This window comes from Quercus lobata, chromosome 2, assembly GCF_001633185.2.
Source record: "Quercus lobata isolate SW786 chromosome 2, ValleyOak3.0 Primary Assembly, whole genome shotgun sequence".
NCBI classification, from domain to species: Eukaryota; Viridiplantae; Streptophyta; class Magnoliopsida; order Fagales; family Fagaceae; genus Quercus; species Quercus lobata.
In genome coordinates this window covers 18805294-18828617 of record NC_044905.1, presented here as the reverse complement: position 1 = coordinate 18828617, position 23324 = coordinate 18805294, and the positions used below count along the sequence as shown (strand labels likewise).

The window sequence follows — 23324 nt, the reverse complement described above, 5'->3', positions numbered from 1 at the left end:
GAGAGAGTAATAAAAATCTAATACTAGAAATAATATTTTAATAAAATGTAGTTTAAAATAGATAATATAACGTGGGTGATTTTGTAGAGCGGCCATGTAAAATAGGAAAAAAAAAAAAGTTCTCATGTTAACATAAACAAAAATTTTTGCACAAGCTTATCCGAATGCTCCGATTGTTTAAGCTAGCATAAAGAGGACTAGTAATAAATAGTATAGAACATTAACTTATGCAAAAATTCATGTCTATTTTAGCATAAAAACCTATTTTTTCTATTTTACCTACTCACTTTTCAAGACACTCCACGTAAAATTATCTATTTTATACTCCATTTCATTAAAATATCAAATTTTCTTAATTAATTAATTAATTTATTTTTCTTTCTTTACAGACTATAATCATCCTCTACTCTTTTCCTTCGTCCTTAAATAGTAGTATAAGGGTAAATTTACATTTGTATTTTTACATAATATAATTTTACGATAGACTGGTGTCGGTGAATGTTGACCGTGATGGGCTAAAATATGATATTTATGAGCTGGAGTCACCGTAGTAATCATAACTGGAGAGAAGTGAATCTCAAAGCCTCACAATCCCCTTATGCTTCTCATTTCTAAAAATTTATCGTGGAGTGAGAGCGATCTCATATAAATCAAACGAAGACCTCTCATCTCTCTCTTTCTCACAGTAATTCACAGATCCATATCCCCATTCTCTCTCTCTCTCTCTCTCTCTCTCTCTCTGAAAACGAAACGCCATGGCGTTTCGAACGTCTCTCTCCGCGATCTCCGCAATCCTTCTCCTTCTCTTCCATGGCGGCCTCTGTTTCTATCTCCCCGGCGTCGCTCCCGAGGATTTCGAAAAGGTCAACTCTCTCTCTCTCTCTTCATATATACTTGATGTGCTTGCTTGATCTGAATTCGTGTTTTGGATCTGAGTTTCATATGATTTCACTTGTTTGGATGCCGAGAAACTTTTAAAATGAAAAAGAAAGTTCATGTTTGGAACCGGAGGTTTTAGGTTATCCTGTTGAATTACTAATATTTGATTCTCCAAATTAAGATTAGGTATTTATTGCAACTGTGTTTCTATGATTCTATCACCGGATCTAAATAAATGTTTGGAATTTCGGAATTTAGGACAATCCAATGCCTAATTAAGATGCTTTTGGTTTTCTTAGCATTGAACATCTAATAACTTGAAAGGTTTATCGATGAGCATTTTAGAACTGTGTGATCTTGATTCTGGTTCTCTCTGTGGTTTTTAATGATTTGCTAATTAAGTTGTAGCTGGTAGAGGAGGTTGGATTTGATGCTTAATGAAGAATTCAAATGCTGTAAACATTTTTGGAAGAATTTTTAGGCCTATTTCTTTGGCTCTGTGTGCATTCACGGGAAAACATGATCCTCTCCATTTCGAGAAGACATTATTCGTGGATCTGACAATGCCACATTATTTAAATATTTATATAATGTGGCACTAGATACATGCGTTTAGATTTGTAATATTTAATCTGAACCTTGAATATAGATCCATTTCAAATGGAGAGGATTATGATTAACATGGGGTAGGGGAAATCCAAAATAAGTGTAGATAGCTCCAATCATTAGTTCCCAACAGTGGGGCCTGTGATTTGCTGATGAATCTCTTAAGCTGTAAGATTTGAGAGTGCAATATATCTAGAGTAGGCTGAGAGATTTGGGCAGGAGCTGGGCTTTGATGGACTCAAACTCTAGGCAAAAGTGCATGAACTGAAATGTTCTACATTGGGGTTTGGGGTTGGATAAGCTTTTTGGGAGCTATAGAAATTACAAGCATAGCTAGCGCCATACCTGTAATAGGAGAGACAGTAGTCACTTGGCTTTGGGGTGGTTTCTTTGTGGACAATGCCACCAATATGTGGATTGTGCCAATTATAATTTTGGGGAAAATTTATGGGATTCACTCATTCAATTTACAAATATTTTAGTATTATGTACATTTATGCCAAGAGCCTTGTAGCTCAACTGCCACCTTTTGGTCAGTGTTGGTAAAAGCACATGGCACACTTAAGCGCAAAGGCCTCTTGAAGCATAGGCTCAAAGCATAAAGCTCAAGTACTCGCCTGATTAAAGTGAAGGGCATGTCTTTTAAAAAATAATTTGATAAATTAGAAAATAATTATTACTGGGAAATACAACAATCAAGTGATCAAAAAATATTCATATAAATTGAAATAAGACATTTTATATAATTCATATAAAATTTATATAAGTCAAGTTATTTTTATTTTTGGATCAGCTAGATTTGAGTACATCTATGCAATAACCTTTCTTGAATATCTGGTAGCCATAATGCTTGTGAGTAATCACTAATATTAGTTAATAATTTAATCACTTAATGAGCATAAGTCTATAAGAATTAGTCAATATAAGGTCAATGGAGGATTGTTGAGTGATTGTGGTCCCAAAATGGGTGTCATAGAATTTGTGAAGTTGGAGGGGTTGGATAATTTATAGCAGCACACCATATCATTGAATTTTATACACCAAATCAATGGTCTATATCAATAGTGCTAAAATCCTATGTCTACAATTCAGATTTGTTTTTTTTTTTTTGAAAAATATAAAAATAAGTGTGCTTAAAGCATGCTTCTTTGAATGCGGCTTGCTTTAGAGTTGAAAAGCGCTGGAGCCTTGGTGCTTCGCACTTTGTGCATAAGCTCGCTTTCACGAACACTGCTTTTGGTGTTTTCAATAACTATGTCCAAGGTTCAAATCCCCCTTCCCCCAACTATCGAATTATCATAAAAAAGTATTCTGTACTGTACATTGTGCTTCAAAGGGAGTGAATAAAAGATTAAAATGAAAAGTGATACAGCAAACAAGTATATCAGAAAGTAAAATATGGATCTATGGCTCTATGCCACATATGACTCTCTCCAATCTCCACTGGAGCTCATATTTTTAAAAATATGAGACATTGTTAAGAAATATAAGCCTGCACTAATACATGCTTAGTAATTTATGTTTTCTAAGCCATGTTACTCATTTTATTGCATTTGCCATTATTCAATTAAAACAGTTATCTGATGATGCTTGGATTTATTATTTGTGCCTGAATATTTTTTAGAATTCATTCAAAAACAATTGCGACTAACTTTTTTTTTTTGTGTGTGTTGGGGGGTGGGGGGGTGTTTCTCTACATGCAGGGTGATAGTTTGAATGTAAAAGTGAACAAATTGACCTCTATAAAGACTCAGCTTCCTTACTCATATTATTCTCTGCCCTATTGTAAGCCTAAAAAAATAGTGGACAGTGCAGAGAATCTTGGGGAAGTACTTCGTGGTGATCGTATTGAAAACTCTCCTTATGAGGTCAGTTTTGATTTTCTTTTACAAGTCTAAACCTGATAAATAATTCCATTACTATTGACTTTTCTAAGTTGACTTGAATTTTTGCAGTTTAAAATGCGAGAACCGCAAATGTGCAGTATTGCCTGCCGGATTACACTAGATGCCAAATCTGCAAAGGAGTTTAAAGAGAAGATTGCTGATGAGTATCGGGTTAACATGTATGGGATTCTTCAATTCGTGATAAATATTTACTTGCTAATGTCTGTTAGATCTGCTTTCAAGTTGCATTCTTCTAATGAATCTGCCATACATGTGACAGGATCCTTGATAATCTTCCGCTGGTTGTTCCTATGCGAAGGGTGGATCAGGAATCTCCTATTGTTTATCAGCTTGGCTACCATGTTGGTCTCAAAGGCCAAATTGCTGGTGTATATACTTCATTTATTAGGATATAATTATTTTCTTGTGGATGTGCAATTTTGTTTCCTTCTTTTTCTTATTATAAATTATTTTGCACAGAACAAGGGTGACAAGTATTTCATCCACAACCATTTGGCATTTACTGTCAAGTATCATAGAGATACACTAACAGACTCTGCAAGAATTGTGGGATTTGAGGTTAAACCATTTAGGTCAGTTTTTTTTTCCTGGTCCCTTATTTCTTATTAAATGATTGCTTCTTGTTTATTCTTGTGTCCCATAGTATCTAGTGGTGATTTTACTTGATTACTGGATAAATACAGTGTTAAACATGAATTTGAAGGAAAATGGGATGAGAAAAATACACGTTTAACAACCTGTGACCCTCACACAAAACACATGGTTGCTAATTCCAACACTCCTCAAGAGGTTGAAGCGAAACAAGATATTATATTCACATATGATGTTGAGTTCCAGGTAAACTCATAATTTTAATTATAGCTTTCTTTTGCTACAAACGTTCTCTTTTGAGCATGAAATCTCTTTTATAATCATCATTATTATTATCATTATTGCTCCCACCTAACAGTACAGACACCAATGGGGACTGGTGAATTTATATATATATATATATATGCTCCTTTATGAGTCCAGTGCTATTGTATTTATAATTTTCTTTTTCTTTATGTCTACCTTCAGGAGAGTGATGTGAAGTGGGCATCTAGATGGGATGCCTATCTTCTAATGAGTGATGACCAAATTCACTGGTTCTCAATCGTCAACTCTTTGATGATTGTTCTCTTCCTCTCGGGCATGGTTGCAATGATAATGCTAAGAACGCTTTACCGTGACATCTCCAAGTATAATGACCTTGAGACCCAAGAAGAGGCTCAAGAAGAGACAGGATGGAAGCTTGTCCATGGGGATGTCTTTAGGCCCCCAAATAATCCAGAACTGCTCTGTGTCTATGTTGGAACTGGTGTTCAGTTTTTTGGGATGATACTGGTAACTATGATCTTTGCCATCCTTGGATTCCTCTCCCCTTCAAACCGGGGTGGTCTCATGACAGCCATGCTCTTGCTTTGGGTCTTCATGGGCCTTTTTGCTGGTTATGCGTCAGCCCGTTTGTATAAGATGTTTAAAGGAGCAGAATGGAAGAAAATTGCTTTCAGGACTGCAATCATGTTCCCAGCAACTGTCTCTGCCATTTTCTTTGTCTTAAATGCCCTCATATGGGGACAGAAATCATCTGGGGCTGTGCCATTTGGTACCATGTTTGCTCTGGTATTCTTATGGTTTGGGATTTCAGTCCCACTTGTATTTGTGGGTGGCTATGTTGGGTTCAGAAAACCAGCAATTGAGGATCCTGTGAAGACAAATAAAATCCCAAGGCAGATTCCTGAGCAGGCCTGGTATATGAACCCAATCTTTTCGATTCTGATTGGAGGAATACTCCCATTTGGAGCTGTTTTCATTGAACTCTTCTTCATTCTTACCTCAATCTGGCTGAACCAGTTCTACTACATCTTCGGCTTCCTCTTTTTGGTCTTCGTTATCCTCCTTGTCACTTGTGCTGAAATAACCGTTGTGCTCTGCTACTTCCAACTGTGCAGTGAGGACTATCTGTGGTGGTGGAGGTCATACCTTACATCTGGCTCTTCTGCACTATACCTTTTCCTCTATGCAACATTCTACTTCTTCACAAAGCTTGAAATCACAAAGCTGGTGTCCGGGATATTATACTTCGGATACATGCTAATTGCCTCATTTTCATTTTTTGTTCTGACTGGTTCCATCGGATTCTATGCATGCTTTTGGTTCACAAGGCTCATCTACTCCTCGGTTAAGATCGATTAAATAATGCAATAAGGTGTGTTGGATGGTCTGTTTCTTTCATAGGCTGCACAATTTATCTGTATAAGAATTAAAATTAAGTTACAATTATGCTTTTCAGATGTAACATTGTACTCAATTTTGATTTTTGACAAGGCCATGATTTGGTGTTTACGGTAGCTTTTTATTTGTTGAATATTTAATGAATGATTCTCTCCTAGAATATTTGTTTTCGTTCCTAGTCTGGACTTCTAGTGTATATTTTTTGAGTGGTATGTGACATTTAGTTACATAATTGCTGTTGTTTCTTTGGTATTCCGTACCTAGAAGATTGCCAAGCACAATCTTAATATTTCGAAAAAATAAGTTGACTTACCAAAACCATTTCCTTGAGATTACAAAGTTGAAAAAGATGGGGGGTATATATCAAGCCTATAATAAGAATATATCAAGGCAACTTACTATATACTTGTTAAATGATGTGGTGGAATGATGAGGTGATCTTGGGAAAAGTTAGATGAAAAAAATGTAAAGCAGTTTGACGTATAGGTTAAATGTATCTTGGGTTTGTAATTGAAAAAGATTGTTTTGGTTTCATAGCGGCTTTAATCAAATATTTATAAAAGCTAAATAGAATATCAGCAAGAAATGCAGCGTGCTTTGTGCAGGTGTGTTCAGTTTTGTGGGGCAAATTTATGGCTGATGCGTATACTCAAAAGTGCAATCATATTTCTTTGTATAAGGGTTCTTTGTGCAGGTGTGTTCAGTTTTGTGGGGCAAATTTATGGCTGATGCGTATACTCAAAAGTGCAATCATATTTCTTTGTATAAGGGTTCGGCTTGTAAAACATGCAGCCTGAAAGGAATTCTGTACTATTGGTATTCAATTCAATTGTGGTTATACTGGTTGGCATATAGCCACTTCGAAGTGGATGCCAACGGTGGCGGGCTCTGAAGAAAGCTAGTTGCAACCCATTATGTTGTATTTGGGGACTGAGGATCAAGTTAAAGTGTGCTAAGATTAAGAACGTAGCATAATTTGATTTCGTTGTTTTCCATCCAAATTTTATATTCTATTTTTGCATATTTGTTTGATGTATCATGTATGTGCCCCATTTAAATTCCTTTTTAGGTTTGATCCTATTATTGATTCTTTCTCGAAACGTCAACCCACTAATAAAGACCTTGTAAGAAATGATGTTTGCGGAAAATGGCAGCCTTAAACATGTTAGCTGTCCATGCTTGTATTTATAGAAGTATCAATGTACAAGTGATATTTATCACTCACAGGTGCTATATAGGTATAATGCTAAAATTTAGCTCCACAAACACAAAAAGGTTGCTGTAGTAGTGGAGCTAAATCTAAAAATTTTAGCTCCATTGCTACAGTGCACATCTTTTTTTCTCTCTCTCTCACTCTGTGCCTCTCTGTTTCTCCCAAATCACTTAGCCTCCTCTCCCAAATCACAATCACTCAGCTCTCACTCCGTGCCTCTCTTTCTCTCCCAAATCACTTAGCCTCCTCTCCCAAATCACTCAAGCTCTCATCCTCCCTCAATCACTCTTGACCCAGCCGTCCCTCTCACTCTCCCAAAACTTTCTCAAGCTCTCATCCTCTCTCAATCACTCCCGACCCAGCCGTCCCAAGCCGCCGATAAACTCACCGTCACTCTCCTCTCTCACCGCCACACCGAGAATCCACTTCCGATCGCCGCCCATCTCTCTATTCTCTTTGCTATGATTGAGGTTTTTATTTATTTATTTATTTTTTTAATGTATTTTCATATGGGTTTGGTGACTGTGGTGGTGGTGGTTGATTTTGGCTATGGTAGTGGTGGTGGATGATTTTGACAGTGGGTTTGTGGATTTTGGTTGTGGTGGTGGTGGATGATTTTGACTTTGGCAGTGGGTTTTGTGGATTTTGGCTATATGAGTTTTGTGGTTTATGGTTGTGGTTGTGGTTGTGGTTGTGGCAGTGGCAGTGGCAGTGGGTTGTGGTTGTGGTTGTCATGGCTGGTGGTTTGTGGTGACTGGTGGTGATGGGGTTGCGATTGTGGTTGTGGTTTTTTTTTTTTTTTTTTTTTTTTTTTTTTTTTTTCTATGTTGTGTTGTGGTTGCCAAAGTAGAGTGGTGGTTGTGGCCGGTGGTGGTGGTGGTGGGTGTCGTTGTGGTTGTGGCAGACGGTAGAGGCAGTTGTGGTTGGTGCTGTGGATATTTATTGAGTAGTGGGATATATTATTTTATTGTGATATTTATATTATTTTATTGTGTTGAAAGTTAAAATAAATCTACTGCTGTAGCATGTGTATAGGTAAAATAGATAAAGTAACTTTTGGTGGAGCTGAAAAGCTAAAATTTTAGCTCCACTGCTGTGGATGCTCTTACAAGTAAAAAGGAAAAGGTAAAGATACTTTACAATCATGATCATGCCAATCTATTATAATACTAATTTACTGATATGGACTGCATTCTGGTGTTGGCTGTAATCTTAGCCTGATTATCATTTCTAACGACCTTGATTTTATCATTACTGGTTATGCTAACAATAAAAACCTGAAAAGAAAAATACTTCTAAGAAGAGAAAAAAATGAGTCAAAGGAATCTCCACGACGAACGAACCTTTTCCTAGTTTGAAATTCTGAAAATTAATGCCCATGTTGGAGAATGGATAAGATATCCTACCACAAAACATCCAAAATTTGGAAGCAAGATCACTTTAACAAGTCTAATTGTCAAGCTTAATTCAAAAAATCATTTCCGTGCAGAAGGAATTTTCCACCTGGTAGAAGTACATTGGGTCACTAATCCAGATGGCACTTTACACACACATCGGGACACATCTTGGGTATCCTGTTATCATGCTCTCATAATGATAGAATCCCTAAACAAGGGAATCTTACCTGAAATAGTACCAATGGATCCAGAAGTTTGTAGACAACAGTGGCCACATGAAAATCATTGGGAAATGCCCAATCCTCTTATGGGATATGATGACCCCTACTACCATAACCATGATCCAGATGTCAATGCTGATGTTGATGAAGAATGGTTCCAAGGAAGAGATGGATGGGACAAGATATTTCTAACACCTAAAAAAAAAAAAAAAAGGTCCTACAAATGTCTTTAGACATAGCACTCTTATTCTCAATAGTCACATATCTACTATTTTGTCAGAAGCATATCTAAGTGATCTTACCCATGTAGACAGGTTCCCTACTCGGTTTGACACTTGTTCATCAGCTCCAGCCAAGACCTCTACTCCTAATGCATGTGAACCTTATCCTGATGTCCACAATTATTACCATTGCAAAGCTCTATTCGGAAGAAGATACATCTCCAACCAGGCCCCTACCTTTTTGCCACTTGTAAATCCATGGCTTAGGCCCCTATTTTCTTCTGAAATGTATAATGTACATTATCTCTAAGTTTTGTAGTCTATAAATAGAGTCCTTGTAACTTTGAAGAGGCAATAGTGAAGAGAGAAAAGAAAACCCTTAGAAGTCCTTGTAAGATTACCTGTTCTTGTAAGATGTTCATCGGTGTTTTTTTATGTCTAATATAAAAAAGTTATTGGATCTAATAATATCTCTTAGTTTGCTATATCTTATGCGGTGTTCTATCCCATATTTTCATGTTATCTTTTATATCTTCCATAACCTTCTTACACCCTCATTCTCCCGTTTCCTGGTCTTTCTCTCAGCAACTGTTATCAGCATATAAACAGTTTATATATCCACAATTTATAAACTACATCATGTCCGTAGTCAAAGATAAACACTACAAAAAGGTCCACAAATTAAACAAACAATTACGACATCAGCAGCAAAACCTTCATAGCAAGCACTAGAATAATACTGCCACTACTACGACTACTGCTACTTCCTAGGGTGAGTGTCTTCGGGTTTGGCGACTCCAACAATAACCTTGCCAACATCTTTGGCAGTGGCTTCAGGCTTTTTCTTGACATACAAGGTGGAATATCCAATGGCAGCAGTAATAAGGAGGCCACCGATGGCCATGGTTTTATAGCTGTATGGAAAGTTGCGCCTCTGGTGTAACACTTCCCCTGGGTTCTGTCCGGAGGGGTTCTTTGATCCCTCTACACCCGCTACTTTTACATCCTCTGGTTTCATTTTGTGGGTGTTTGCCATTTTTCTCCACTCCTCGTCTCCTGCCATGATGTATCTCTCTCTCTCTCCGTGAGTTATAAATTTGTTGTGTTTGTGTGCGTTTGCACTTGGAACATTAGCCACGTTTAATCCAGGCATGTTGTTGTCGTTTTTGTTGTTGAACACGTAGCTGTGTGGTGTTACTGTAGCTGGACAAGTGTGTATGTTGACACCAATCAACGTGCCCTTCTGACGGGTTGTGCAAACCCAGTTTAACCAAACCAAACCAACCCAACCCAAGCCTGACTTGTGCTTTGAACCCAATTGAAACCATAGTCCGGCTTATGTTTTATGATACCGACCAAAATTAGGGTTGTAAATTAATTAAGCTGTTTATAAATATCTAGGATTTGATTTGAAGTTCTAGGCTCATTTAATAAAGGAGTCGAGTCCAAGCAGGAACAGAACCAGAATTTAAACCTAGGGGGGGCCAAAGTATGAACTAAAAAAATTTCAAGTAACATGGTTTATTAAAAAAAAATCATGGTAAGCAAAACAATTGCACTTTATTACTATAAATATTTAAGTCAAGAATGAAATAATATGAACCAAAAAAGTTGAAAGTTACAATATGATATTCTAACCTTTTTGAAGAAGAATAAAAAAAGAAGAGGGCTTCGGATCTCTAGATTTTGAGTAATTGGAATTAATATGTTGATTTTATCATGTTGACCAACTCACCAATATGATAAACACATACTTTTGGATGCAACTGAAAATCACACTAATAAAGTTTTCAAAACTTTTTTTGAGGATTTTAAAAAATTGGGATATTAATATTAAGAGTTGGTAATGCTACATCACCAATATTGGCTTCTAAAAGAATTTTGCATTTTATCTTTTGAAAAAAATTTAAATATTTTAATTGACTTTCCCATAATTTATAAATCAATTAAAAAGTCATAAATTATTGTCACCCCCGTAAGGGAATTTTTTTTGTTATGAATTATTGAATTATGATATTGGTGATTTGTAGATTTTTTGTTGTGTTGTATTTAGACTATGGAGGGGTCACAGGCCCAAAGAAAGATTTAGGTGATTAGTTTCATTTGGGCTATTTGGACCAATCCAAAAATTTGAGGGGGGCCAACTATAAACTCTAAAATATAAGTCATTCAATATACATATACTACTTAAATTTTTCAAAGAAATGTGTTTGGGTGGGGGGGGCATGCCCCCTGCCCCTTAGTGGGTCCGTCCTTGAGTCCAAGAAAAAAAAAAAAAAAAAAAAAACATTTTTATTAACAATTGTGTAAACAATAGGGCTTGATAAAATGCAAGTAGGGCATAGGCTCGTTTATGGACTTAATAGTAAGTTTGATACAAACTTAATAAATAAATTCATATCTTACTAAGTCTTTAAATTTTATTAGAGTTGAGACACTCATCCAAACAAAAATGGGCTTGATATGAGCTTCATAATGTACTTGTATTAGATCTAAGGTCAAGAGTTAGATATTGAGTTCAAGTTTGAGCTCGACTTAAGAATGAATTAAGTTAAGTCTAGTCAAGCTCTAGCTTTTGGACATTTTGACGAGCTCAAGCCCAAACATTTGTTCCTAGGTTTGGTTCGAGCACGAACCGAGCTTGAATGTTTAATACTTAACAAAGCAATTGGCTTATTTAAAGCCTTAACCAAAATGATATTCCAAAATCAACTGCTCTATAATATAAATGTGAAATGGATTATTCATACAAGTTTGGAAAACACACATACTAATAGGTAAATTTTCAACTTTGAAAGAGGAGTTTTGCTACATAGTTTTTCCCAGATATGCTTTTACAAGTCACAAACTCACCTCACCGTCATCCATTACAATACAAAAAATAAATAGGTTAAGTGAAAAATTGATGATAGTTTCGAGGTCATCAAGGGATTCCTCTATGTAATACTTGGTATGTGTGATGCGGAGGGACTGTACACACTTAAAGGAATAGTAAAATGTTTAAAAAGCATTGGACATCCTTGGTCTTAGGAAAAAAAAAAATCATAAATCATAAATCAAAGCTAGCTATAATGATCTATAATTTTCCCACTATTTTAAGAATTCTCATGCAACTCTCGAAGGCCTCATCTCTAAAAATTTTGTCATCCTAATAGAGTAAAACTGGATATTTAAGATATTTAAAATATGTGCTATCTCAATATATGGTCTCTCAAGTTTCAACATTAAATTTTTTTTTTTTTTTTTTTTGGAAAACTAACTCATTTTCTTGGGTTGTATTATTATATTAGGGTTAACTATATTACTTTGCTCTAAAATACCAAATAAACTTGAGAGATGATATATTGGGATGATAAATTTTAAATATCTTAAATATTTTGCTATAGAATGTATTGAATATTTCTTAGAAGGTCCATTTTATTCTATTCATTTCCTCATTCTAAATAGATTATTAGAGGGTAAAGGAAGTGATACTAGGGATACAATTTTTTTTTGTTGTTACAATAAATATGTGTGATAATCTCTCTTTCAAAAAAAAGAAAGAAGCTTATTTGTGTGATAGTGAGATAAAAAAATGACTTAAAACAAATAAGTTGGCTATATTTAAAGTTGACTTATATACATAAAAGTCAATTTTTGTTTCACATTTAATCAAATAAACTATCCAAACTGATAACTTTTTTTTTGGTAAACAGTACTTCTATCAGAGAGAAACAGGAATACAAACTAAGGAATCATCCCTACAAACAGCCTCTAACGAGGGGGGGAGATTTCCTTTATTAAAGCGATACTCTAAATCAGAATTCAATGCAAACTTGGCAGCTACATGCGCTGCAGAGTTGCATGATCTTCGGACCCAACAAAAATAGACAAAATCAAAAGCAACAACTAAGCTACGAATATTACAGATAATATTGTGCGTAAGCCATTCAGGGGATAAGTCTGGGTTGATGAGTGGATCAAAACAATTCTTTGCATCTCCTTCAAATATCACAGATTTCCATCCCTCCTTGACCGCTAGATTCACAGCCCAGTAAAGTGCTTCAGCTTCGGCAATCGTAGGGGAGGAGCTGTGATGTTTTTTGGCCCAGATTGATAGAACTTCACCCAAGTGGTTTCGTGCAACAATTGCTAAAGCAGAGCTCGAGTCTTGTTGAAACGCAACATTCACATTCAGCTTGATGCAGCCAGAAGGGGGAGGAGACCAAGTCTTGCTACTAAGCTCTTTAAGAGGTTGGGTAGCTAAAGAAAAGACTTTAACTATTTCATTGAATCTGGTTTGAATGTTCTGCCTAGCCTTCATCGCATCAGGGTCGATGTTACTAAACTGTTTGAGGTTTCTTGACATCCAAATCTCATCAATTACTAATGTCATGTTGAGGGATACACTCTAAGACTCATGGGCAGGGATGATAACTTGTTTGATATATTGCAATATCAATTAGTAAAATTATGGTAATAAAAACTAAATGCGTGTTTAGAAGTTTTTTTTATTGACTGCTTATTTGTTGATTTTTTTTTTTGGTTGGAGAGAGAAAGGTAAGAAATTTGCTTATTATAGTTGATTAATGTATAATTATACTTTATTTATTGAAATTTGATTAATGTATAATTGTACTTAACTTGCAGAAACTTTTTTTTTTCTTTTTAAATTTAATTTATATAAAATAGAATTCTACTATAATTTAGCCTAATATATGTGTATGTGTATGAAATTTCCTCATAGAAACTTAAATACTAGCTCTTTCCCCAACCCCACAAGCACTTAATATTGATTAATGTTTTGATTGTAACTAAAAAAATGGATTTTAAAATTTGTATACAAACAAATAAGCTAAAAAAATTAAACTAATAAGTTGAAAGAAAAAAATCAACATCAAACAGACTTTGAAATATCTTTAAAAAAAAAAAAAAAAAGACTTTGGAATAACACGGTCATTTTTAATATTTCAAAGTTACTATGGGTCCGGTTAGTAGTATATGCCTTAAAAATATATATTAATTATTTATTTTAAGAATTTTTTATATGAAAAAGTGGAAAATCTGTCAAAAAAATTAGTCACATTTTTTTTTTTTCCATAAAATATTTTTAAGATGATTTACTAACATACATTGGTGAAACCCTTTTTTTTATTGGTCGTTTTTAGTTCCTCAGTTCAAATCATGATTTCAATTAAAAACCAGTTTGGGTACACGGTGTCTAAAAGTAAAAGTAATTTCCCCTTTACTTTTCAGATTCTTTTCTCACCTTTCTGAATTCTGACCGTTGTTCTTCCCCAGACTCCCTGCTTTCCACGTCATTTTGAACGTTCAAAATCTCTCCTGCTTCATATTTCTACCGTTACTGACACTGTACCCCAAGGCCAAACAAATAAAAAAGAAATTGACCGTTACAATATTGTAACGTACAACAAAAGGCCAGAAAGGCAGAGTGGCCCACACTGACCTCTGTCCCAGGCCCCAACGGCTAGTTTTCTTCACCTTTCTTCCTCCATAAATACCCCCCAAAACACCTGAACCAACATCACAATCATCTCTCTCTCCCACAAAACACACACACACCTCACAAAAACACAAACTTCTACTGCTCTTTCTTTCTCTCAGTTTCCAATGGCAGTTTTTTCAAGAACTATTTCAGCTTTGGTGCTCTTGTTAGTAGTCTTCAGCTCCTGTGAAGCTAAAGAAATCTTGGTAGGAGGAAAGGCAGATGCTTGGAAGATCCCATCCTCTCAATCTGATTCCCTCAATCAATGGGCTGAAAGTACTCGTTTTCGCATCGGCGACTCTCTTGGTAACTTTTATATTCAATCAAATTAATAATAGTCTTTTGTTTTCATAAATCATGGTATCAGTTTGTTTTTTTTTTTTTCTGACATACCCTTTTTCATGGTTTTTGTCTCAGTGTGGAAATATGACAGTGGGAAAGACTCAGTGTTGCAAGTGAACAAGGAAGGCTATGTTAGCTGCAATATTTCCAACCCCATTGAAGAGTACAAGGATGGGAACACCAAGGTGAAGCTCAGCCGATCTGGGCCGTTCTACTTCATCAGTGGAACCAAGGGAAACTGTGAGAAGGGTCAGAAGGTGGTTGTGGTGGTTCTTTCTCCAAGAAGCAGGTACACTGGTATTTCTCCGGCACCTGCTCCTGCTCCGGTGGAGTTCGAGGGGGGTCCTGCTGTTGCTCCCACTAGCAGTGCTACAAAGTTGCAGAGCGGGTTGTTGGTTGCATTGGGGATCTTTGTTTTGGGGTTGTTTTGAGGGTGAGAAAGAGGGCAAAGTGATTGCCAGATTTCGAGCTTTATATTTTGGGGGGGGGGCATTCTTTTATTTGTTCTGATATCTTATGTAATCCAGATTCAGATTATATCCCAATATTAATTTAAATTTATTTTATACAATCTCTAGCCTCTTCTTCTCAAGAGAACTTTTTTATATTTTCTATATTTGGCTTCACAAGTAGTTTCACAACAGAGACTTAAATTTTCACTAAAGAAATATTCTATCCTTGAAATTGAGACTCACAAATGGATAAAATGTTTACTGCGAAGCTCAAAATTGAAACTCATGTCAATCAAAATTCATTTCAATCCCTCACCGAGGCCTTGTGGCATTCCTAAACTCTGGGCAATCTTGCTCATATGGCCTTGAAAAAAAAAAAAATCAGAAACTTCCAGTAAGCAAAGGTGCCTGACTCCCTTGGGCAAGATTTGCAATCAGTTATATGCCATGAAGTGTTCCTAATATCTAATAATTTGGAGCAATAAAATATCCTAACTCCATAGCAAATATTAGGAGCAAACTTGCAGATTTGGACAAGAATCATTGTAAATTTGTAATCGGGTTCAGGACTAGGAGACCAAATGAACCCAGTTAATTATTCATGTTGTGCATATATGGTAATCCTTGGTTGAGAGTCTTGTTCTGATTCTCCCTCAAAAAGGTTTATCCTTATTACTATTGATGCCACCAAGTAGTTAAATAGACACAAGTAAGCTAAGGTTACCAAACTTGAGCCTAATCCATGACAAATTTATCAACCAACTTTACGGCCACACACAAGTATTGGCATAAAAAATCTAAACCACATTCAGGCTGATTTTTGTAATAAAAAGAAAGAAAAATCATACCTTAATTAGCTCACCTTCACAATAACCATCAAACTCTGCTCTGCAAAAAGAGAAGAAAAAAATGCAAAAGATAAATAACTCTTTTGGCAAAAGGAGTACAAATATAACACAAAAATGGATATAAAAAAGAACATACGCAGCAAGCTCTTTCTGCACACGCACTGCTTCAACTTGGACTACCATTTGAGCTTTCTTAACGGTTTCAAATAGATTTTGCATATTACCCAGTGTGCCTGCCTATATCAAAGAACTATGGTGACCAACAAAGGATGAACATACAGTTAAGAAGTGAAAGGAAGAATATGAGAGATAACATTAATTTAGGAGATGGAAGTTATACTCATGTGTTTAAGGTATGATCTAGTTGTTTAATTATGTAGTAGTTCAGTCTATATGACACAATACTTAGCTGAGGGAAAACAAAATGAGAGACGGAATGAACCGAACCTTTGATGGCGTATCATCACCCTTTCCATTATTTTCCTTTTCCCCTCCAAATAAACCATACAAACGGAGAGATCTTGGTGTCCTTCCAGTCTTCCAACTAGGCCATGATAAAATTGAAGGACCAGCTGGATATGCATATATGTTAACTTCAACCAAATTCAACAGAGAAATAAGTTCGAACAAGAAAAATTAGACAGGAAAAGAATGTTGCACAGAAACATTAAGAACAAGAAAAAGCATGCAATTTTTGTTACTTTCATAATTTTCCAAACAATTTATTTACTTTCATAAATTTCTAAACAAGTTGAGTTGAAAAAAGGCGAAATTCATTTACAGCAGCACAAAATAAATGGCACACAAGGAAAATTCTAAATGACGAAACTTGGGCACACTGGCACCATGCTGATTGCAGGATTACTAAAGAGTGTCTTTCTTTTTTTATGGACTGCTGCTAGCGATGGTATTCTTACAATAGAAAACTTCTTTAAGAAGAACTTGCCTCTTGTCAATTGGTGTTGCCTTTGTCGGTGTGATGAGAAAACTGTGGATCACCTTTTACTCTACTGCAAATTTGCTCATGCTTTGTGGAGTGTGGTTTTTCTTATGTTTGGTGTTCAATGGGTGATGCCAATTATAGTTCTCTCTTCTTTTTGCTTGGAGGAATTTGTTGGGGGGAATTATTCTTCAAATGTTTGGAATATGGTACCGGTGTGTCTTATATGGTTAGCATGGAAGAAACGCAATGCCCGAACTTTTGAGAACATTGAGAGACCTATTGATCTATTGAAGTCTTTGCTAGCTAGGACTTTATTTGAGTGGTCTCGTATTTGGGGTCTCACACTTTGTATTTCCTTGTTTTATTTCATTATTTCGGTTAGATTTTCCATTTGATTTGATTGTATTCTTTTTTCTTTTCTTTTTTTGCTGTGAGTTTACAATTGTAAACACATTGCACTTTTGATAGCAATAAAAGTTTTATTACCTATAAAAAAAGAGAGAGATTATTATTCATTATTGATCACCATGAAAAATTAGAGCTATCGAAATACTAAGCCACTAGATATGCAGAATAACAATGAAGAATTGTTTGTCAAGGTGTTCAGTGAATTTTCATCCTCAAGGCTAGTTGATGATGAGTTTTGAATCCAGGTTTTAATGTTCTAAATTTGACCTCACCAATTTTTCAAGCATTGCTCTTTATTAAGTTTAACAAATATACATATGATAATTAAAAACAGGAGCATACGTGAAAAAAAATGAAAAACATTCAAAAGGCTGGCTAACAATCACCTCTCCCGAACCTCTAAAAAGTGGGAGTTTCGTGTATTGGGAACAGCCTTTTTTTTTTTTCTTTGAAAAAGGATTAAGAATAGTAGGGACAAAACTTACTGTTGGTTCACTTTCTATTTCACTAAATTCCCCGACTAAGAATAATTTCATTTTGAAACACACACATAGGAGAAAATACTCAAAGAACGAAAACCATGTGATCAACATATGGAAATATAAAAAAGAAAAAAGCAGTTCTGCTAATCTACCAAACGAAAACAAAAAAAGAAGGCCAAAATAAGTATTAGTGACAGAGACAAACAATATAGAAGATAATGAAGGTAGAAGACAATGAAAAACCTAAAATAACCTACTTTTCTTTGTTAGCATTTAGTGCCCTATGGCCATGTTCCACTGCATAAAAGCTTGAGGCAAGCACCCTAGGCCCTGTTTTTTAACTTAGGCATGTCTCTAGCATGAAGCTACACTGTATAAGGATATGCATCTAGCATGATGGTCAGTATTAATAAAAGCACACCTAGGCACACTTAAAGTGAAAAGCATGAACACCCAAGGCCAACACTTTAATCATTTGAAGCTAATAACTAATATATTACCATTTTGATTTTCTTTTTTCAACTTTGAATTATATGTCGTGAATCATTCTATCACAAGTCATTATACATTATGTTTAAATATTGTGCACTTTATTTCAATTAGGCACAAGCTTGTGCTTTGCACCTAAACTATAATAGCACTTTGCATTTAAGTGTACCGATTTAACAACAATGATAAGGGTGTTGTTGTCAAAAGGACCTCAAGGATGCTGGCTTTTAAGGTCAGCTAACACATTGTGCAAGCACACACACACATCACCAAGTAGGCATGTAACCATTGGTGTTGGCACTGTAATCCAAGTAGTCCTACACTTGATCTTTCTAGTTGAATTCTTGCGGTTTTAGCATGTGAATTATTACCCCATCAATCCTTTCTCCAAGCAGAGAGAGAGAGATTTGTGGACTTACAGTAATTAACTACTGGTCTATTTGATGTGAGTGACCTATTTTCTTTGCCAAAATCTACAATCTATTTTTTTTTAATTTATTTTATAAATTAAACATAAAATTAACATAAACGCTATAAACTCGGACATATTTTCTTAAGGTTAAAAAAAAGAAAAAAAGAAAAAAAAAAGGCCTCCCTGTCTCATGACACCCTCTTTATCAAATTCAACCATAACCTTTGAAGGTTAGCATACATGAAGAAGTCAAGGTATATAATTCATTAAGTTGTCCCATAAGTTAAAAGCATGGTAATGGAAAATGCACTCAAATGGAACTACGTTCAATTGATTTAATAGAGTTTATTGTGCCTCCTAAAACCAACAAGTATAACAACAAAGAATTTAGATATTTCAAAATCATAAGCTACCCCATGCCATTCAGTTGGAATATAAGCTTACATGATATATGTGTCCACCGATTTCCTTTTTTTTTTTATGAATAAGAGAAATTTTATGAACAACACAACCAAATTGGATTGCAGAGCCCACAGCTGATAGGCCAAAGCAAAACAGCATCTCAGGTCCTACTGTTGACATATAGGATTACTCTAATTATAATATAAGACCCTATTTAGAACTGAGTTACAGTAGTTCCCTTTAGCCAGCATCCTAGCTCTAACTTCCAATCTTATTGCAAGAACAATGTTGTCCTTTGACGTGAATTGGCCACCATGGAGCCTAGCATTTCTTTCTAAACAAACATGGTAAATAGCAGCCCACAAAGCAAGCCTACACAGGGCAGTACTGAAGCTTCTGCCTCAGCAGTTTTTATTCCCCAATTCACTATCTCATCCCATACTATTATTGGATTCCTGACCAGACAACATTTCAGCAACTCTTTCCAAATTCTTCTGGTGAAGGAACAATGAAAGAATGAGTGATTTCTACTCTCTAGACATCGCCTACAGAACACACAGGCTGTAGTTGCCAAGTACCCCCAATGCAGCTTTCAACCACCTGTTGCCAATCTATTTCTGAAGGCTAACCAACTGATGAAGGAATGTCTGGGAATGGCACTCACAGACCACATTAATTTCCACAATTTACCTCAGATTGTTTAGCTCATATAGCCTCCCAAGTATCAGCACAACTGTACATGCCATATGTTGTAGGGAACCTTACTGTCCACCCCTTAACTTGAACCAAGGAAGGTCGACTTTGTATGATATGCAAGTCTTCCAATCTTGTAGGTTTCCAGAACCAATTACTATTCTTTAATGCACTAGACAGTTTGGTGTGCAAAGAGATATTTTAAAAACAAAATCCTGTCAGGATCATACCAATTATCATTCCATAAAAGATGTTCTGTCCATTCCTCACTTCAAATCTCAGAAAAGGCCTAAATAAATTCTTCAATTATCATTCCATAAAAGATGTTCTGTCCATTCCTCACTTCAAATCTCAGAAAAGGCCTTAATAAATTCTTCAACTTTAAGATTATCCTCCACCCCCATTTTCTTTCCTGTGGAACCTTCACAAACCAGAAACTCTTGCCTCTTTACAGATTTTTGTGAACCCAAGAAACCCATAGAGAACCTGCTCTAGCAAACAGATTCCAGATGCGTTTCATTACTGCTTCACTTCATTACTACTGCCTTATTCAAGCCCAAACCACCATTTTTTCTAGGCACACACACTAACTCCCAAGATACCTTAGCCCCAAAAGCAGATTTGTCATTTCCATTCCATAGGAAGCTATTAATTTTTTTCTCATTAACTTTGATAACCTTCTTGGAAGAATGAACAGTTTTGCCCAATAAGCTTGTATGCTATATAAGTCTGACTGCAATAAGTGCAACCTTTTTTTTTTTATATAGGTGATAAAAAAAAAAAAAATTATTAACAAAAATACCTGCAAGTACGCTGGGAGTATACTAACAAAACATCATGGTACCACTCTAAATTATATGACACTAAGCACAGACACATGCATTTCCTAAAATTCCTCAAGCTTTGCACCACAGGTGTCTCGTCTTTGTGAAATTCACAACTCCATACTGTTTTACCCATGTAATAATATGAGTTACCATTCTTTTAACTGGTTCGTAAAAGAAGCAAACAGAATACAATAAATTTTACCACATGAATTGTAATTTGGAGATTCAGTTTAAGCACAAATGATATGGTATGAGAGAAGCAATATTTTTAATTTTAGACAAGTAGTACAAAAGTAGGGAGTGTAGTATTACTTTGATTAATGTTAAAGAGGGATTTATGTACACTTAAAGAGAGAGATTGGTTTCTGGGGGTGACCACCGGGTCCAACACCAATTGGGTGGCACTTAAAACTTGTGAGGTTAGAGTAGCAGCTGTCGGGGCCATTTGATAGATAGAAAACAAATAGAGATGGTGGCGAAAAGGTTCCTACTTTGGACCAGAATTTAAACTAGTACTGTCCTACAAGCCTACAATGACTACAACTCCCTCTGTGTGTAGAAAGTCAAAGAAGTGTTGTAGTTATTAGAGAGCTTGAACATATGGGGAAAGATCTTTTTGCCATTTTGGTTAGGGCGGCACTCGCCTCTTTGACTTTTTAGCGGACCACGTACCAAATTTCTATGTTTCGTATCTTTTCTCTTTTAGGGTGGTACTCCATTCTCACGAATAATTCTAGTATCAGACTCTGTAGCTCTTCTGTCTGATTGTGAGTAGTAAAAAAAAATTATAACTCAATGCAATAATGACTACAGTCAATTACATTTTATCACATAAGATAATTGTAGTAAAGTGTGTGGTACTAGAATTACTTTGTTCTCTCATTTCTTAACAATGCGAACAGTGAGTAGTGGAAAAAAAATAATGATAGATTTATATAATAGTGACTAACATCCAATTATATTTTGTTATATAAGATAATTGTGACAAAATGTGTGTAAAAGTGTGTGGTACTACCATACTAGAATTACCCTATTCTTTCATTTCTCAATAATGATAGTAATAATAGCAAATCAGAAATCCCCTGTTTGGAAATTTCCTAATTCATGCGTTTAGTATTAAAATTTATATATATGCACATACGTGTGTGTGTGTGTGTGTGATTTTCAATTTCAATGTTTGGAATCTCAACTTGGCTATATTACTTTAATTAAACTAGAATTTTATGGAAATTAGTTAGCAAAGAATCAAACAAATTTGGTGATTTGGAATCTCAACTTGTCTATGACTCTAATTAAACTAGAATTTTATGTGAATTAGTCAGCAAGGAATCAAACAAATTCCGTGATTTAGAAGTTTGATAGAGAACGTTATCACAAATCGACATAAAAAAAGAAATGAGAGAAAGCGGACATATGTAATGAAAATATTTATATCAGTTTGGTTCAATTCATCAAGTTAAGAAAAATACAAAGCTGACAAGCCTGACATCAAACCAAACTAATATTAAAAAAAAATGAAAATGTTAATAAATGCTTTAAAGGCATTGGTTTGAGAATTATTTTAAGAAATATTTTATGGGAAAATGATAAAGCAATTAATTTTTCTGACAGTTTTTTATATTTCTCATAAAAATTGTGTTAAATTTTTTTCTAATATGGTTTATTAACAATTGTCCTAAAAACAATCATTAACATGACCCTTAAAAAAATAATAAACCAAACTCTCCTGCCTTTAAATTGGGTTGGGCTTGTTGGGTTATTAGGTTCCAATGATTTATTCACATCCCCATTCAATGCAATTCATCTTAATTTTTCCCCCGAATTTAGACTTCCACTAATTTGATCTTAAGAAAAATTCGATTGAATTTGAATTTTTAGAATAATTGAAGTCAAAGTAATTCATTCATTAAATAGTTCCAAACAGAGTGTACCAAATTAGTAGTTAGTAGTCATAGTTTTGTCTTTATTTTAGAAGTTGCACTACTTGTTACTAACAAAGAAAGTTACTAACAAAGAAAGACACTCAGATAACAAAAAAGGCACATCACCCATGTTGGCAAAGGAGGTTTTCACGAACAAATGCACTGGGTTGTAGACTTGTAGTGCATGTTTTAAGTTTATAAAAAGAATAAAAGACTAACCAAAAAATTTGCAGGTGATCACCATTTTTCTGTTCAGAAGTAGACAAAATTGTATCTTTTCATTATGAGAGAGAGAGAGAGAGAGAGAGAGAGAGAGAGAGAGAGAGAGAGAGTTCTTAGTAATATAGAAGGCAAGCGCCACTTAGAGCACCATAAAATACAAGAACATCACAGCAGCTGGCTTCTCTGAGACGTCTATGTTTGGGTGCTCTCCCTCCGTTCCAAACTGACCCTTTAGGGTGTGGAACTAACCCTTTAGATTTTGTTTGGTTGGGAGGATGTCAATTGAGAGGATAGAAAATAGAGGAAAGATTGAAAAGTAGAATGATAAAAAAATGTTAGAGATGATGGAAAATTGAAAGAATAGAAAACTCCACCCACCCCTTTTCCATCCTCCCTTTTTTTCCCACCAAATCAAACAATGGAAAACTTTCATTTTCCACCCAAATGGACCATTACTGCTTGAAGTTGGAGGCTTCTGCTAAGGATGTCAACTGGTAAGTTGGACACAAAATTCCTCGGAAATGTTTTACGACCCTTGTTTCTCTCCCCAAGCAAACAGGCCATAGGTATTCAACAAATGTGAAAACTGATTCTGCTTATTGTCATTGCCTAAATTAGTTCTCACACTCACCAAATTAATGTAACAAGGCTTCCAGCTCAATAACCTTAAATCTATTGCAGGATGGTTCCTAAAACA

The 23324-nt window shown here is 35.3% G+C and overlaps 4 protein-coding genes across 4 annotated transcripts; 2 read left to right on the top strand and 2 right to left on the bottom strand.

The window, feature by feature from the left end:
- Positions 1 to 549: 549 nt before the first annotated feature.
- LOC115974841 (transmembrane 9 superfamily member 8) lies at positions 550 to 5819 on the top strand. Its single transcript, XM_031095380.1, has 7 exons — positions 550 to 863; positions 3189 to 3353; positions 3441 to 3550; positions 3652 to 3760; positions 3852 to 3964; positions 4076 to 4229; positions 4452 to 5819. Exons 1-7 carry the CDS (start codon positions 756 to 758, stop codon positions 5607 to 5609), a joined length of 1917 nt encoding a protein of 638 aa, XP_030951240.1. The 5' UTR covers positions 550 to 755; the 3' UTR covers positions 5610 to 5819.
- A 3439-nt stretch (positions 5820 to 9258) lies between these two features.
- Positions 9259 to 9763, bottom strand: LOC115974843. The gene has a single exon (XM_031095383.1). It carries the CDS (start codon positions 9761 to 9763, stop codon positions 9461 to 9463), a length of 303 nt encoding a protein of 100 aa, XP_030951243.1. The 3' UTR covers positions 9259 to 9460.
- A 2640-nt stretch (positions 9764 to 12403) lies between these two features.
- On the bottom strand, positions 12404 to 13075 carry LOC115960617. Its single transcript, XM_031079557.1, has one exon. The coding sequence runs from the start codon at positions 13073 to 13075 to the stop codon at positions 12404 to 12406; it is 672 nt and encodes a 223-aa protein (XP_030935417.1).
- A 1133-nt stretch (positions 13076 to 14208) lies between these two features.
- Positions 14209 to 15098, top strand: LOC115974842 (early nodulin-like protein 1). Its single transcript, XM_031095381.1, has 2 exons — positions 14209 to 14491; positions 14603 to 15098. The coding sequence occupies exons 1-2, from the start codon at positions 14311 to 14313 to the stop codon at positions 14956 to 14958; spliced, it is 537 nt and encodes a 178-aa protein (XP_030951241.1). The 5' UTR covers positions 14209 to 14310; the 3' UTR covers positions 14959 to 15098.
- The last annotated feature ends 8226 nt before the right edge of the window (positions 15099 to 23324 follow it).

Bases quoted from the DNA above. Each gene is read 5' to 3' on its own strand.
- LOC115974843 (XM_031095383.1), bottom strand. From the start codon at position 9,763: ATGGCAGGAGACGAGGAGTGGAGAAAAATGGCAAACACCCACAAAATG.
- LOC115974842 (XM_031095381.1), top strand. From the start codon at position 14,311: ATGGCAGTTTTTTCAAGAACTATTTCAGCTTTGGTGCTCTTGTTAGTA. The intron at 14,492-14,602 runs GTAACTTTTATA...TTTTTGTCTCAG, and splicing joins TCGCATCGGCGACTCTCTTG to TGTGGAAATATGACAGTGGG.
- LOC115960617 (XM_031079557.1), bottom strand. From the start codon at position 13,075: ATGACATTAGTAATTGATGAGATTTGGATGTCAAGAAACCTCAAACAG.
- LOC115974841 (XM_031095380.1), top strand. From the start codon at position 756: ATGGCGTTTCGAACGTCTCTCTCCGCGATCTCCGCAATCCTTCTCCTT. The intron at 3,761-3,851 runs GTATATACTTCA...TATTTTGCACAG, and splicing joins TCAAAGGCCAAATTGCTGGT to AACAAGGGTGACAAGTATTT. The intron at 3,965-4,075 runs GTCAGTTTTTTT...GGATAAATACAG, and splicing joins TTTGAGGTTAAACCATTTAG to TGTTAAACATGAATTTGAAG.